The 14,613-nt window shown below is 54.2% G+C and overlaps 1 protein-coding gene across 2 annotated transcripts in view; it reads left to right on the plus strand.

Moving 5' to 3' along the window:
• RALGAPA2 (Ral GTPase activating protein catalytic alpha subunit 2) overlaps nt 1-13,968 on the plus strand; it is a 283,235-nt gene extending 269,267 nt beyond the window's left edge. Inside the window, exons 39-41 of one of the 2 annotated variants that reach the window (XM_029222065.1) lie at nt 7,733-7,766; nt 10,496-10,503; nt 10,720-13,968. In XM_029222065.1, the coding sequence (XP_029077898.1) occupies nt 7,733-7,740 (8 nt within the window). In that variant the 3' untranslated portion in view covers nt 7,741-7,766; nt 10,496-10,503; nt 10,720-13,968. The remainder of the gene's footprint in view (nt 1-7,732; nt 7,767-10,495; nt 10,504-10,719) is intronic. The other variant, XM_029222064.1, reaches the window with a different exon arrangement.
• Nucleotides 13,969-14,613: the final 645 nt, after the last annotated feature.

Raw genomic sequence — 14,613 nt, forward strand, 5'->3', positions numbered from 1 at the left:
ACAAGAGAATGAGATGCAGAGAGGAAGAAACCAGTCCTTCAGAGCCAGCGGGGGGACCCTCCTGGCCCGGGAAGGCAGGCGCAGAGGCTGGTCCCAGGTTCCCGGGAAGAGGTGGGACCCGAGACGATTCATTCCAGAGTATCGACATGACATTTAATGTGTTCCTTTGGAAGAACTTGAAGCTGCTGCTTTTTCTGTGAAATGCTGCCTTAGGTTTGCCCTGGTTTCTCAGTCTTGCAGGGTTTTAAGTGCGAACGGCACCCTCCTCCTGCCTCACTGTTAAATACGGCCCCCGGGGAGACACAGCAGTTGCCAGGAGGTGGTCGGCAGGTACCAAGAATTTTTATCACAGACAGTTTTTGGAAAAGACTCTTAAAGCTTATTTGAAATGACCTTGAGAAATTGTTTCGGAAGAGTCTGGAGCTCCTGACACCACAGGTTCACATGCCTTGTGAGCCGTGGCTGGGGCCCTCACCTCCAGAAGGTTCTAGCAGGTGGAACACAGACAGCCTCGGCCGTCAGGGTGGGTTCCTGGAAGCCTCAATGGTTTTGCCTGAATTTCTATTTAGCAACAACCAAGGCAGAGGCCAAATGGGACCTCTCTTAGTAACGTTGCAAACAGCTGAAGAAAAAAAGGAAGAATATTTTATACCCTCCTTTTCCTGAAGAATATATGATGATAACCAGGAAATAAACCTCTAAATAGCATAGTAGAGAGAAAAACTGGTTCCTCTTTTCCCATTGGCCTTTAAAGTCCCTCGAAAGGCTTTAAGAAAGTCCCTTAAAAATGGGAAACATACCAGTCAACTTTGTAAAAAATTAAAAAAAAAAAAAAAAGAGATTGCATGAAGCAGACAGCATTGACGTGGCCAGAATTCGTTTCTCAGCACCTGAGAAACCTCATAGCATCAGTGCAGAGAGTGTTGAGAATGAACAGGCAGAACTCTATCCTCTGACCGCTTCCAGAATATGAATCCCAGCTGCACAGGACACGCTCCACCTACCTGGGCCCCCACGCGGGCCACCCAGCATCTCTCCTCCTGAGCGGGATCGGCTGATTCGTGTGGTCACCTGGGGGTGAGGGAAGCCGCCGGGTCTTCCAGGACCCTCTGGCAAGGTTCTGCCCCTCAGCCCCGATCCTGGGCGGGACCATGAAGCACACACTGCCTTGCGTGGCTGCAGAAGTGCGCCCGGGCAGACGCTGCAGCTGGCGTGTTCCCAGCCCTGCAACCCTGCTCCCTAGCTGCGTCCCCAAGGCTGGGAGCAGCCCGGTGCCACATAACACCAGGGCCCTCCGTGACATCGGGCGTGACATGCGGCTGTCTGAGGCCGGGCGCTCCTGACCAGGGGTGTCTGCTGACCCAGGAGCATCAGGGACGAGGGTCCCGGAGGACAGAGGTCACCACTGAAGAAAGGAAGCAGCCAGAAATAAGGGTTCTCAGGCCACTAGGCTGACTCTACTCTCTATCCCATTACCCAAAGTCGGTGACTCGCTAGAAGCCATGTTTAGATACTCGGGTCCAGGTTGGGTCCCGGGACCCCCACACCTTTGATGCAGCTTCAGTAGATGGGGCGACAGTTCCACTTGATTGTCACACAAACCCCACGGGGCCGGGGCCTCCACACACATTCCATAAATATTGGGGATAGTGAGGGGTGCTAAGGAGGAAAAGCACGAAGGAGGGCCAGGAGTGCTACGGACACGTAAGACAGGGGTGGGGTGCACTTGAAATGGGGTGGCGGCGGCGGCCTCCCCGAGACGGTGACGTTTGCGGGAAGCCTTGAGGGAGACAAGGGAGAGGGAGCCATTTGGAATTTGGGGGAAGCAGTCCGGGCAGAGGGAACAGCACAAGCAAAGGCCCTGAGGCCCATGTGAGGAGCAGCGAGGAGCCCAGCGAGGTGGGGACAGAAGAGCAGGAGATGGTCAGAGTGGCCCTCGACCCAGGCACAGACCTCAGCTGTCACTCTGGTGAGAGTGGCAGCTCCCTGGGGGTGTGAGGCAGTGGGTGACACGTTGTGATTCTTGTTTGAAAAGATCACTCTGGCTTCTGCGGGGCGTATTCCTCAGGAGGGGTGGGCGGAAGGCCAGCCAGGTAAAATGCACGCCCATCACCTGGCATGCGGCAGGCACATGGTTCATGTGTGACCAAGGAGTGAACGTGGGTGGTTGAAAAGCTGTTCTCCCCAGACCTTCACTGTGGGCCCACAAGAGAGACCTCCAGAGAAGCCCCCTCAGCCCGGTGCCACGGAACGCAGCCCTAACCCAGCCAGCACAGGTGGAGGGAGCGCAGTGACACCCCTCCTTCAGGGGAACTGGGCGGGATTCTGACCTGTGCTCACCCCTTTAAGACCCCCAGACTCACACCAGAACCCACGAGCTTGCATGAAGGACCACGGTGGGTACCTCTCCATCGTCTGGAGAGACTTAACATGACTCCCAGTTACCCAGAAGGGCTGGGACATGGGGTGAGCTTCCCTGGCATTTCTGATACAAATTGTCTCTAGAACAATCCATGGACAGTAATTCTTTACATCCCCGTGGGGATTTGCAGCTTCCTGTACATGCTTCCCACCGTCTGCCCTCAGCAGAGTAAGAGTGAGCCCTTCGGCAGTTTGGAGCTGTTCTCAGCCTTGGGTGTTTTTTGTTGCGTCAAGGCCAGGGTCACGGCTTAAGTTTCTCCCAAACGAGACTCATCACCCACCCCGAAAGGACCCCTGCTTGTGGGGAACACGCTCACAGAAGTGAAAAGCAGGGTGCGGGGAGGAGGCCTGCCTTAGAGGCAAAGGCAAAATGTTCCTCCCCACAGGCAGAAAGGACGATCTCGGAGCCTTTATGGTCTATACAGGGTGTAAGGTGGCAAATGCACCCCCTCTTTGGCACGGATAACAGAAATCCAACTGAAAGCTAACCAAAGTATTTCCTACGTTAGAAGTGGGCAGCGCAGGAAGACTTCACATGTAGAAAACAGCTGTGGGCTAAAGCAGCTTCCTTCACATCTGAAGACCAAAGGGCAGCTTTTATCCGTAGGACCCAGACAGCCCACTGCACCCTTACTGGTTCCTCAGACCAATACGGGGAACTCACCGTCCTCCCACGTGTCACCACAGACATAACTGCTGTGTTTCCTGGAGCTGTTGATTACTGGGGAATTTAAAAACCACTGCCCAGCAGCTCACAGAATCCCAGTGTAATCCCGCCTCACCGCCCAAGGCCACTCCTGAGTTGTTGTTGTTGGGTTTTTTTGCGGTACGCGGGCCTCTCACTGCTGTGGCCTCTCCCGTTGCGGAGCACAGGCTCGGGACGCGCAGGCTCAACGGCCATGGCTCACGGGCCCAGCCACTCCGTGGCACGTGGGATCTTCCCGGACTGGGGCACGAACCCGTGTCCCCTGCATCGGCAGGCGGACTCTCAGTCACTGCACCACCAGGGAAGCCCTCACTCCTGAGTTTTTATAAAACAGACGAAGTTAGAATAAAGCTGGGAGACAACCTTGCAGGGAGAGCAGTGTGTCACCCGAGGGGTAGCGCCGTTTGCTCTGCTTTGAGGATGGTTCGCGGCGTGCGGCGTGGCTCGGGAGGACCCTGGCTGGGGCTCCAGCTGAACCCCACAGCTGCCCCCGGCCCCCTGCCTCCCTGGGTCCCATGGGGGATTTCTCCCTGCAACTTGGAGCCACTTCTGTCGTTTCCCTCTTGGAAAGGCTCTGGCAGTAGTGGTGCCCAGGCCAACTTCTATTCTTTTTTGTCACTTTTGAAAAACAACGTTATTGAAATATAATGTGCATACCGTACAATGCATCCATTTAAAGTAAGCTACTCAGTGTCTTTAGTATATTCACCAAGTTGTGCAACCATCACCACCATCTAATTTTAGAACCTTTTTATCCCTCCTGAAAAACAAAAACATAAACCCACTAGTAGTCAATCCCCATTCCCCCCACCCCCAGCCCTAAGCAACCACTAGTCCACTTTCTGTCTGTCTGGATCTGCCTATTGTGGGCGTTTCGTGTACATGGAATCAGACAATACGTGGTCTTTACTGACTGGCTTCTTTCACTTAGCACGTTCTCAAGGGTCGTCCACGTTGTAGCCTGTATCGGTATTTTACATGTTTTTGTTGCCAGATAATATTCCATTCCGACCACACTTCGGTTCCATTCATCATGTGGCGGACATTTGGGCTATTTCCACTTTTTAGCTATTGTGAATTTTGCTGCTATAAACATTTCTGTACTGTTTTTCCATTTTGAGATGTGAATAATTCAGTCTGGTAAAATGAGCAGTCTCTCCATGGCCGGGATAGACGGAGATCTCCGTGTTCACGCTCCGTGAGCTAGCAGGAGGGTCTGGAAACATCTTTCTCCACGAGGGCCTAACAAGACATTAATTTTCAGTGTTTAGTTAAATTCAGTCATAGATGCGTAAATGTACATTATAGTCATGGAAGGGGGAGAGAAAAATGCCAGACAAGCGTTTTCAAGAACGTTCCACCCGCCGGCCAGGCCCCCGCACAGGTGGGCGGGCACAATGCACGCACTTTCTCTGCCCGTCTGTCTCTCGGTCCAGCTGCCCTGGCTTTCTGCTTCAGAACCCAAGTTGATGGGCCAGACCAACGACCAAAAAGAAGAAGCCGAGCCCAGAGCCAGGTCCGGGGCCAGGACACAGCCCCTTCTGCTGGGTTGGAAATTCTGGAAGCCATCCTTGGGCCATTTGGCCATGGTAATGAGGCTGGCTAGTGCCCACTGGCCTTGGGTTGCCAGTGCTGAGTTGAGTGTGTAGGCTTACCCCGTTCCTGGTCCTCAGAGCCATTCCAAGGGGTCTGAATAGCCCAGACCGCTCTCTGCTCTCCCGCTCGGTCCGCCTTCCTGCTGGGAGGGTATTTAGCGCTCGCCTAAAGCTGGAACCCCAGCCCACTGTTTCTCTCCCTCACCATGGCAGCTCTCAAAACCATTCCCTTCGCTAATTATCCTGAACCAGCTCATCATTTCCCACACTGATGGCTCAGTAACAAGGACCCAGGGAGAGCAGCCACTTTTCTTCTCTGACCCTGCCCAGCGTTATCCCGGGGGACAGTCCTGGACGGCAGCCTTGCCTCAGAGATAAGACGCCTGGTGCAAATCCTTGCTCTTTTGCTCTCCGGTGAGTACAGCCAGAGAAAACAGGCCACAGAAAGGCCCACCGGTTTTCGGAAAGCCTCCGACAGAGCTGCATAGAGCACAGCAAATCTCCAACCAAGACGGTGGTTTCCGGTGTCTCTTGAAACCCTTGTGGATATCCAGGTGTCAAAGGAGCCTCACAAGGCCCAAGAAGTAGGACATCTTTCTCTAAAAGCGACTTCTGGAGTCTCCAGACGCCCGCTCTGTGTCTGAGCCGCTGAGTGACCGCAGTTGGCCCGTTGGCATCCAAGTTACTCCTGAAAGGGTCTCCCCAGGGGCATCTCTCTCAGCTGCTCTCAGATGTGAGTGGGGCCGACTCCTGATTCCCAGCACCACTCACGTGTAAGAAAACTCTGAATTTAAGATACATATTAACCCGTACAATCAGTGTTTCTCCACCTTTTATTCTTCCTGCCGTACCAGAGAGGCTTCTAAGGCATTTTTATTTCCTAATTTGTCTCCTCCCCTGAAACACCACAGAAATACCGTTTACCTGTATATTCTCTGTACTTCTATCTGCGCTCTATACAAATAAAGAGTAAGATATTTTTGCCCCCCCAATGGCATGCCGTTACCTTTGCCACCAAAGCTTTCAAAGGCAGGGGTTTTATCTGCTCTGTTCACCGCTGTCACCTGGAGCCTAGAACAGTACCTGGCACATACCAGGCACCCGGTTGATGAGATAATTAGGGTTGGTGTCTCCCATGCCCCTGGGCGTCATGCAGCTCCAAGCACCGTGGTCTCTTCTGGTGTCTCCACCACTGCCCAGGGTGGTGGGTACCTCTTGCTGACCCCCAAGGAGGCATCAGGAAGCTGACAGCCTGCTCCTCTGTGCCATGCACAGGGGCCCCGCCCTTTGGTAGCACTGTCTGTCAAGGGCAAGTGACATTTGAGCCCCATGGAATAATTACGGCAGCCCCCAACTGCCTCTGTTTTTGCATCTCCTTAACTCGCCCATGGTTTGGCAGTTCCTGAGACATTCTGTCTGGCCCAGCACAGCACACCGGGCTGCATCTGGGGACACACCGGGGGAGGGGCAGGCTGTCCTCATCACCAATTACAAACAAGCCCTCCATTGTCAGACGCACCATCTGTTTGCTTGCTTCCACCAATCGGGTGCCTGTATGCCCAGCATCACCAGGGCCGAGGGGCTGCAGGGGAGGGGGATCGAGAAGCCCCTTCGTGGGGAGAGGGTCAGCAGACGGGGCCCTGGGAAGCCCAGCCCCTCCACTGGAGGAAGACCCACCTAGAGATGTCCCACGATTGCCGTCTTCCAGGAGCACATGGTGCATTGGGGGAAGACAGGCAATCTAGATCATCGCATTGTCTAAAGGTCCCTCAGAAAACATACCAGTCCAGCACCAGGAAGCAACACTGCCCGAGAACTTCCTGTGCCCCTAGAGCTCGATCACCGTGTAAAGAAGGAGCCGTTAACAGTGGCTAGAAATCAAGTAAGACAGAGAAGCCTAGTGCCTCATCACGATCAGTTATTTATCCTGAAGTTTCCAATCCCACATAATTTTGGAGGGTGGGGAGGAGTGAAATTTTCATTGATGGATTGTACAGTACAGCTTCAGAGAAGCCCAGATTTCTTCCGGAGAGCCCCACCCAAGATCTGTCGGTGGTCCCTCCTCCGACGGCATCCGTCTTAGAAACTGGCCCTGGTCACCGTGCCTGCCTTGCTGGTGAGGTCAGCAGACAATCCAAGTTTACAACGGCAGCCGGACAGACAGCAGTCCATGTCATTGATAAATGCCCTTTGTCCAGATATGATGGTGGTCTAGTGACACTGAATTCAGGAGCATTGTGGCGGTTAGGGTGAGGAGCTGTCACCTGACGCGGAAAGAGACTGTGTTTGCTAAGGAAACCCACGTGGGAAATAGGATGGCCGTGGTGAGGGGGGAGTTGGGGTAGTTAAGAAAAACTATCACGAAGCACGAAAGAGCTCAGAGCCTCTCTGGGGTCTGGCAGGACTGCTGGGGTCCTGCTACTCTGTGCGTGAGGGTCCGATGTCGTCTCTGCAGGTTTTGCAGCCACACTCTGCACAGCACACTGCGTGCTCCCCCCCGGGGACTGTCACATCGCAGGTGCCACCCGTACTGAACTAACACACTGCGTACCACTCAAAACCTGTAAAATGAAACTTGGAGACATGTAAACTTGTACACTTGGAGGGTGTCAGTTATTTTTTCAAGGCATCCATAGAATTCCAATTGCTGGTCTTGAAAACTCTTCTCTTTGACTGTATCTTAGACCAAATATTTAGGAAACATCAGGCAGCAGGGACAGGATACCAAGGTCAGTGCCACCCAGTGTCTGCGGGGCTCCCAAGAGCATCCGTCACACATCCTGGGAGAGCTAACGTTACCTTCGTTTCACACCTATCTGGGTGACACCAGCTAGAATTCTGTCCTGCCGAGGGACTTGTAGGGGAATTTCCAATTCGTAATGATCTCTGAAACTGCAAGAACACTCAGGCCGCCCAGGAATAAACGTATTTTTAGCACTGTGCACAGATCAAGTTGGGCTGTGCGTGTGCCAGGCTTGCATTCACTTCATTTTATGTTCTTTCCCTTCAGATACGTAAAGGCCTCGGCGCGGTATTTGTACAAGGTAAGACTGACACTTCAGCGGATTGGCCAACCACCCTGCTTATTCACTAACCCATCTCCCTCCGTGGCTGACTCAACGCTGAGATGCCCACAGGTTCCTGCCTCCTGCTCTCCTCCACAGGGGCTCTGCCCTGCGTGTCTGCACTGCCTGCCCACCCGGGAAACCCAGCCTGGCCTTTTTTCGGCCCCTGTACTCCGGGTGGAATCCCACACCAACACCTGCCATCCCAGAAAGGGTCTTTGTCACCCGCCCTTTTGTGTGCGGGGCCTCGGGGAGCCAGTGGACCTGGGGCCGCCCCCTTTTTTGTCGCCGAGCCAGGAGGAGCAGGGTCTTGAGATGGGCTGATAAGATGCAGCACGTGCGGGCTGGCCTTTGACCGTTGGCCTTAATGGGGCCTCCGAGGCCTGGGCTGGGGAGGGCAGGTCGTCACGGGTCCGCTGAATGGAACAGCTGAGAAGGGAAGAGCAGACAAAAGCTGGGGGAATCTCAGAGGGTGGAGAACCCCGGGATTGCTGTGGTTTAGGACCCAGAGGGCAGGCCAGCCACGGCAGGTGTGACCTCCGTGCGCCTCTCCTTTCTGCCCCGGTCTGGAGTCCAGGCCCTTCCTGTGCGCCCCAATGGATGGCAGACACCCCGCAGCAGTGCTGCAGAAAAGCCTTTTGGGGTGGCCTGGGCTGCACCCACTCATGGCCTCGTAGGTGGAAGGGAGAGCAGATGCTAGGGCAGGTCAGGGAGCGAGGTGTCATTTATCAACCGCGTCACCCACAGTGGGGCCGCAGCACAGACGCCGTCACTGCCTGAGTAGATGTGGAGGGGGAAGTTAGAGTCTAGATTTCTTGGTTTAGCCGAAGCACTGCCCACCTCCCGCAGGCAGGGCCACTGCCACAGGGAGCTGACCCTCCAACCCAGCTGCCCTTTCTTAGCCCCTCAGCCACGGAATTGCCCCAACCCCGGGCTCACTGGGGCCAGCCCCCAGAGCGGCACGAGCCACAAAGCCCAGGTGCCCATGTCGGCCGGGCAGAGCAGCTGTACAGTCCCCTCCAGCAGTGGGGATGCGTGCAAAAGCCTTTATTTGCTGGGACCCCGTATCCACACATGTCCTCCTGCCCCTCCACAAAGGTGGCCAAGTGGGGCTCCAGTGTCCTTTGAACAGACCCCCGGCTTCCAGCTCGAGGAAAGGCCGGGTGGGGGCAGCGGCTGTCAGCAGCCAGGAGTGGAATCGCCCCCTTTGCGGCCGGCCTGCTCGGTCCGCAGCTGCCGCCTCCCCATCAATCACGGGGTACAGTGGGCACAACGGGAGCCAGGGGACGGGCCAACAGAAAGGTGGGGACTGGAGGAATGCCGGGGGTGTGCAGGGCAGGCTCCTGCCCGGGCGTGACCTTCCCGGGGCACCCGGTGGTGGGTCCACTGTCCTCAGATGCACGAAGGCCGCTTTGCTGCAAGAGCTTCACAGCTCGTCAAAGTTGGCATCACCCTGCCCACCCGCCACGCCGCAGTGCAGGACCGAGAGGGGCCCGCCCCCTCCTGCCTCCCTGGTAGGGGTGGAAGGTTAAATGTTTCCCTTCTGGCCCAGAAGTACTCTCACTTAATATCAGGTCTTTGAACATCACTTTATCTCTTTCATTTACTTGCTTTTTGGGGGGAAGGGGGGTTCCTCTCCCAATCGATCTGATTCCAAAGTGGGTGGGGTGGTGCCTAGTTAATAACGTGAAGTCTTACACAATTCGAAGTGAAGGTATTCAAACTAGAATCGTACCTGGGATTCAGTCAGGGCTGTTCGCCCTGCGGCCCGCTCCCCTGGGCCACATGCTGATGCGATGCCCACCTCTGGCTCCAGGGTGATGGGGCGACGTAACCAACACTGCCTCCACCTCTGATGGCAGTACAGCTCTGCTGCTTTTAGCGAAAGCAGCCTGTTTTCAAAGACGAAAACAGCAGGAGAGAGACCCACAACTCTTCTCTCTGCCGTGACCTTCCTGGGACCAGAGGGAGGAGACAGAAGCCCGGTCTGGGGGACCTTAAAGCTGAATTTCGGAACAGCACCGGGGAAGGTGGTCTCCTTGGGTCCAGGCATGTTTGCAGGTATTGATTCCAGAGGCACTCCCTGGAAACAATGAGGTCAGATCCGAAAATGACAGAAGATGCTGTGAATAAGGTCACTGCGTACATTAATTTCAAAGGCCAGTAATGATGGAAATGGCAGTAGCCAAAGCCCCAGAAGTGAAGGATGTCGGGAGAAGGTTAGAAAGCCTGCTTTTGAGGAAGCTGGGGCGCAGCCCAGCAGGGTTTAAAAATAGGTTATTAGGAGGGTGACGAAACGGTCCTCCCTCGAAGCACTGCCCAGGGGACCTGCCTCAGCAACCGCGGCCCGGTGTTGCAGCAGCGGGCGCCTGGGTTCCTCCGAGCAGCCCTGGGGACTGGGGGCGCGGCGGGCACGCAGGCTTCAGCTTCATTCCTTTTTCCCTCTGGAGCTAGACAGCTGTAGGCGCTTCTGGACGCATTCCATTAGTCCTGACCTCCTGTCTCAGACCCCTTGGGGAATAATCGAGTTGTAACTCCTGGTGTAAAGTACCAGCATGTAGATCCGTGTAAATAATAACACCGACCGATCCACAAGCTACCCCTGAAATTTTCTTGCTCTTTTGTTGGCTCTGGGCCGTGCTGCTCCTTTGGCTTCCCCCATTCCCCGCACTGTCTTCAGTGCCTTTTCTCTTCACTCTTTATTGCAGATTGGACGGTAAGGCCCAGTGAACTTCAAAAAGATTCATAGCTCCCTTTATGCTGCAGGAAAGGCCAGAACAAAGGCTGGGAAGAAAGACCTTGGTCTGTGGGTTCATTCAGCAAACACCCCTGCACGCACAGCTCCGGGCGGGGGTCCAGCCCTCTTCCAGGGGCCGTGGCACGTCCCCCCTCCAACCTGTGCCCACGTGGGCCTCCCTCTGCTTCCTTCCAGGGCCCTGGCCGCCAGGCTGAGCCTCCTGCACGGCACCTCTCGGGGAGTGTGAGACGGCTGAGAGTCCCCCACTTCCCCACCCGAATCCCCAAACCCAGACTCCGGGAACATCACTGCCCTGCTGGTGCCCTCAGCCGGTCTCCCCATTCACCGTCTTCTGAAGTTGAAGAGGAATCCCACCGAAATGCTGTGGATCGGACTTTCAAACTAGGCGGTGGCATCTGAGGAACCCTGGGCTTCGAAACAAGAAAAGAAAAAGTCACCAACAACCGGAGACACGCCCACTGTCACGCGGCGCCGGTGGGGCTGCCCTAGCAGAGGAAAACGGAGAAGGTTCCAGGCTTTCCGGGAGGGCAGGGGGCAGCTGACTCTGTCCGCCGGTCGTTTATAAACCCATCATGTCTCACCGAGGGGCCGGTTGTTGGAGGAATGTTCCCTGCCTTGATTTTGCTCATTCTTCTTCTGTTAGGATTTATGGTTAGTCCAGAATTTCATCATCATGGAAATTGGCTTTCCCTAGAGTCTCGAGCCCGGGAGAAGTTTTACCTCCGTTGCTGTGTGTATTCCACCTGGTTCCTGATGCCTGCTAACTGAGGAGAGGCCTCCTGCCCCTGGCCCTGCTGGAGGCCCTCCAGGTGATGATGGTGAAGCTTCTATCACAGAGCGCTCAGGTGATTCTAGAAACACAGGGTCCTGTCCCTGCAAAGCTCCCTTCCAGGCACCTCCGAAGGCTTTGCCCTGTGGTGCCCTGCCGGCAGGGGCCTCACACCCTGCCGGCAGGGGCCTCACACACGTTTCCTGACACACAGAGCTTTAGGGTGACAGATCCCGAGCAGAGGGTGTGTGATCCCTACTTTGTACCCATTTGCCTCCCCAAGGAAGGCCTGTTGCATCTTTTTATAAAAAAAAAAAAAAAAAAAGAAAGAAAGCCCCAACTTCCGTCTGTGCTTGCCGGGCGCTCTTGCTGGGGTCGGGGTGTTGGGTGCAGGCCCTCTGCTTGTCATCTAGGCCCTCGGGCCATCTGCGGAGTAAGCCCAGGGCTCAACAGGGGATCCGCCAGCTAAGGGCTTGGAAAGGTCTCCGTGCAGGTGCTTCCCCACCTCTCCACTCTTGCCCTCACCTGTGCACACCCCCAGCCTACCTTGGCCACCTTCCCGCTGAGCCCACTCTCCCACAGAGCTGCCGTTTCCCCTGACCACCCAGGTCCAGGTGGCTGGGCTGTTACCCGACGTTGGCAGGAGAGGTGGGCAGACCCAGGAGCCAGCCTTGGTGTGGGGACAGTGGAGAAAGGCTTTCCTGGAAGGAGGGGACTTCTAATTCTCGAGGGAGCTTGTTCTTCTGTTTTACAGAGGATTGCAGGTAGGACTTGAGGCCAGGCCCACAGAAAGGGGGAGCTCGAGCACCGCTGGGACCCGAGAGAACCAGGTTCATTCCAAACAGAGGCCGTGCTCTGGGCTGGCCTGTAAACGGGGCCAATTTGTTGCTTTATTGGGGGCTTAGTGGCAACATAAAGGGTGACTGGAAGTGACAGCCTTTTCTGCTGTGTTAGCAGCTGTCACGATTCTTATCTTCCTGGGCACCCCCTCCCCGACCTTAAGTGATGTGGACTGTCTGCTTGGTGTGCTTTGGCCCACGTGCCTCTGGACTCAGCACTCTCGCCGCTGCTCCACGTGGTGCCTCATTCCTGCGGGAAGGGCGTGGTGCCTCATTCCTGCGGGAAGGGCGTCGCATGCTCCTGGGCTCCTGAGTGCCACGGAAGCTCTAGCTTCTGGGAGAATGTGTCACCTTCAGGCTCTAGAATACCCCTGTTGCAGAATTCTTGGATTTAGTCAGTGTCAGGATTCAGAATCATATTGAACCCCCCCCCGGACTCTTGCACCGTGATTCCACTTCATCTCCAGGAACGAGTCCTGACCTGGAGTGGGAAATCCAGTTGTAGGTAGCAAATAGGTAGACCTTCCTATAATCCCTAATGATTTTTGGCAGCCCCATGACCCTAGAGGACAGCCAGAAGTTTTATGGCTCTTAGCAGTAACAGCTTTGGTTTGGAGATTTGGAACCGGGAGACAGGAACTCTAGCGACCAGTTTTGCTTGCACTCACGTGCACTTGAATCGTTCATGTTATTTGGGGTGGAAAATTGAAATGATCAAGTTTTTTTTTTTTTTTCACTTAGAAAAGCAAATATCGAGCTTCTGTAATAAATGCCTTTCAGCAAAATTGCCGAGGATCACTCATCCGGTGGGGACCCCACCTGAGTCACAGTGCTGACTCGTCACATTAGTAGGTCGGCCATCTGTAAACAGAAGTGGCCCTAAGTGGCCCAAAATAGATAAGACTTGCTGGTTTCCAGGCAGGGCCAGGCCAGTCCCCTCACTTCTCTGCACGCTGATTTCCATCTGAAGCAAAGATGTTGTTCTATAGTCTCACTGAGTAGGTTTTTGTACTTAAAAAAATAGTAATTCCACAAAATGATGACATTTGAAGTGGTAAAACCTTAAGTAGACAGCAGTGAGGACTTGTAGCTCGGGTAAGCGACTGTCACAGCGTCTTCCTGCGGTTAAGGCTGCAGTTCCCGACGGCCACTGGGAAGGAGGGGGTTTCAGCCTTGACTCTATGAGAGAGGCTGGCTTATGGGACCTTAGCCTTACCAACAAGATCCTGTGGATCGGTAGACAATGCAAATCACGTCTTCCTGACCTTCCTCAGGTGTGACCACCCGTGCTTCGTTCACTGTCATATCTGTATCATCTGGAGGTTTGAAGGACGCTTTCATGTTTACTGTGATGTCGTAGATGTAACTGTGCTACCTTCATAGCTACTGAAGGGGAATGTCCACATCCGAAGGGAAGTTCAACAGGAAACAGCCATGTTTTAGTTGCACTCAGTACCTATGTATGACATACACATTAAGTGAATGTTTTCTTGTGTTTTCAGGTCTACAATATTTAGTACATGTAAATGAGGATGAAATTTGATAAACATGGTAAATTAAGTTATAGGGTGTCATTTGATTTCTATCTTGCTGTCTCTTATTATTTAATTTTCCTGATGCTCCACATCTGGGCTTATACCTCCGTCGGTGTAGACTTTGCCTGTAACCCACTTGGCAGGCATGGTGCCCCGTGGCGAGGGGTGACCCTCGCCCGGAGAAGCACACGGCCCACCGATGGCCACTACCTGACTCTCCAGTTTGCCCTCTGTCTTTAATTCTGATTTACTGTGACGACTTAATAAAGTAGAAACACAGTACTCATGTGCCACGTTTCTCTTATTTTCATTATAGCTTGTAGGAAAATAAAGTTTATCCTGGCATCTAACAAAAGATGGTTTACATTCTTATCAGACGAAGTTGTTCAAAAGCATTTTTTTGAACCAAAGCCTTAATATGTATCCAGAATGGTAGCCAGTATGGATACAGGGAGGTTTGCCAATGTATTCATGTAAAAATTGACCTCTCAGTTCATACCCTGGAATGCCAAGACCAAGCATCATTGATCTCCTATATCCAAGTCCCTCCTGTTTTTGTGATTAAATAGCCAGGTGTGTATCAAAGCCCACAGTGAGCCCCGGCCTGGGCTCCCGTCTCTCCAGGGCAGCCTCTGCACCAGCCACCCTTCCAGAGGTCTGGAGTCCCTGACCCTGCTGAGCAAGAGGCCAGCTTTGAGGGTTTGTCTTGTGAAGAAGTGGTAGGAAGGATGTAATAACGCCTCCTGTTGGTGTGCTGAAGCCCGGTTGTGGCCCCAACTCAGGACTCCAGCCACATTCGGACCACCTGGCCAGGTGGCCCCTGCCAGCATCCTGAGCTACTCCCATGCTCTGGACAGCAGGGAACTTCCAGGACATTAGACAGTCAAGCTTTGTAAAAAGCATCCATTCGTCCATCTGCAAATAT

The sequence above is a fragment of the Monodon monoceros genome, unplaced genomic scaffold (genome assembly GCF_005190385.1).
Source record: "Monodon monoceros isolate NGI ecotype Baffin Bay Population unplaced genomic scaffold, NGI_Narwhal_1 Super_Scaffold_13, whole genome shotgun sequence".
NCBI lineage: Eukaryota > Metazoa > Chordata > Mammalia > Artiodactyla > Monodontidae > Monodon > Monodon monoceros.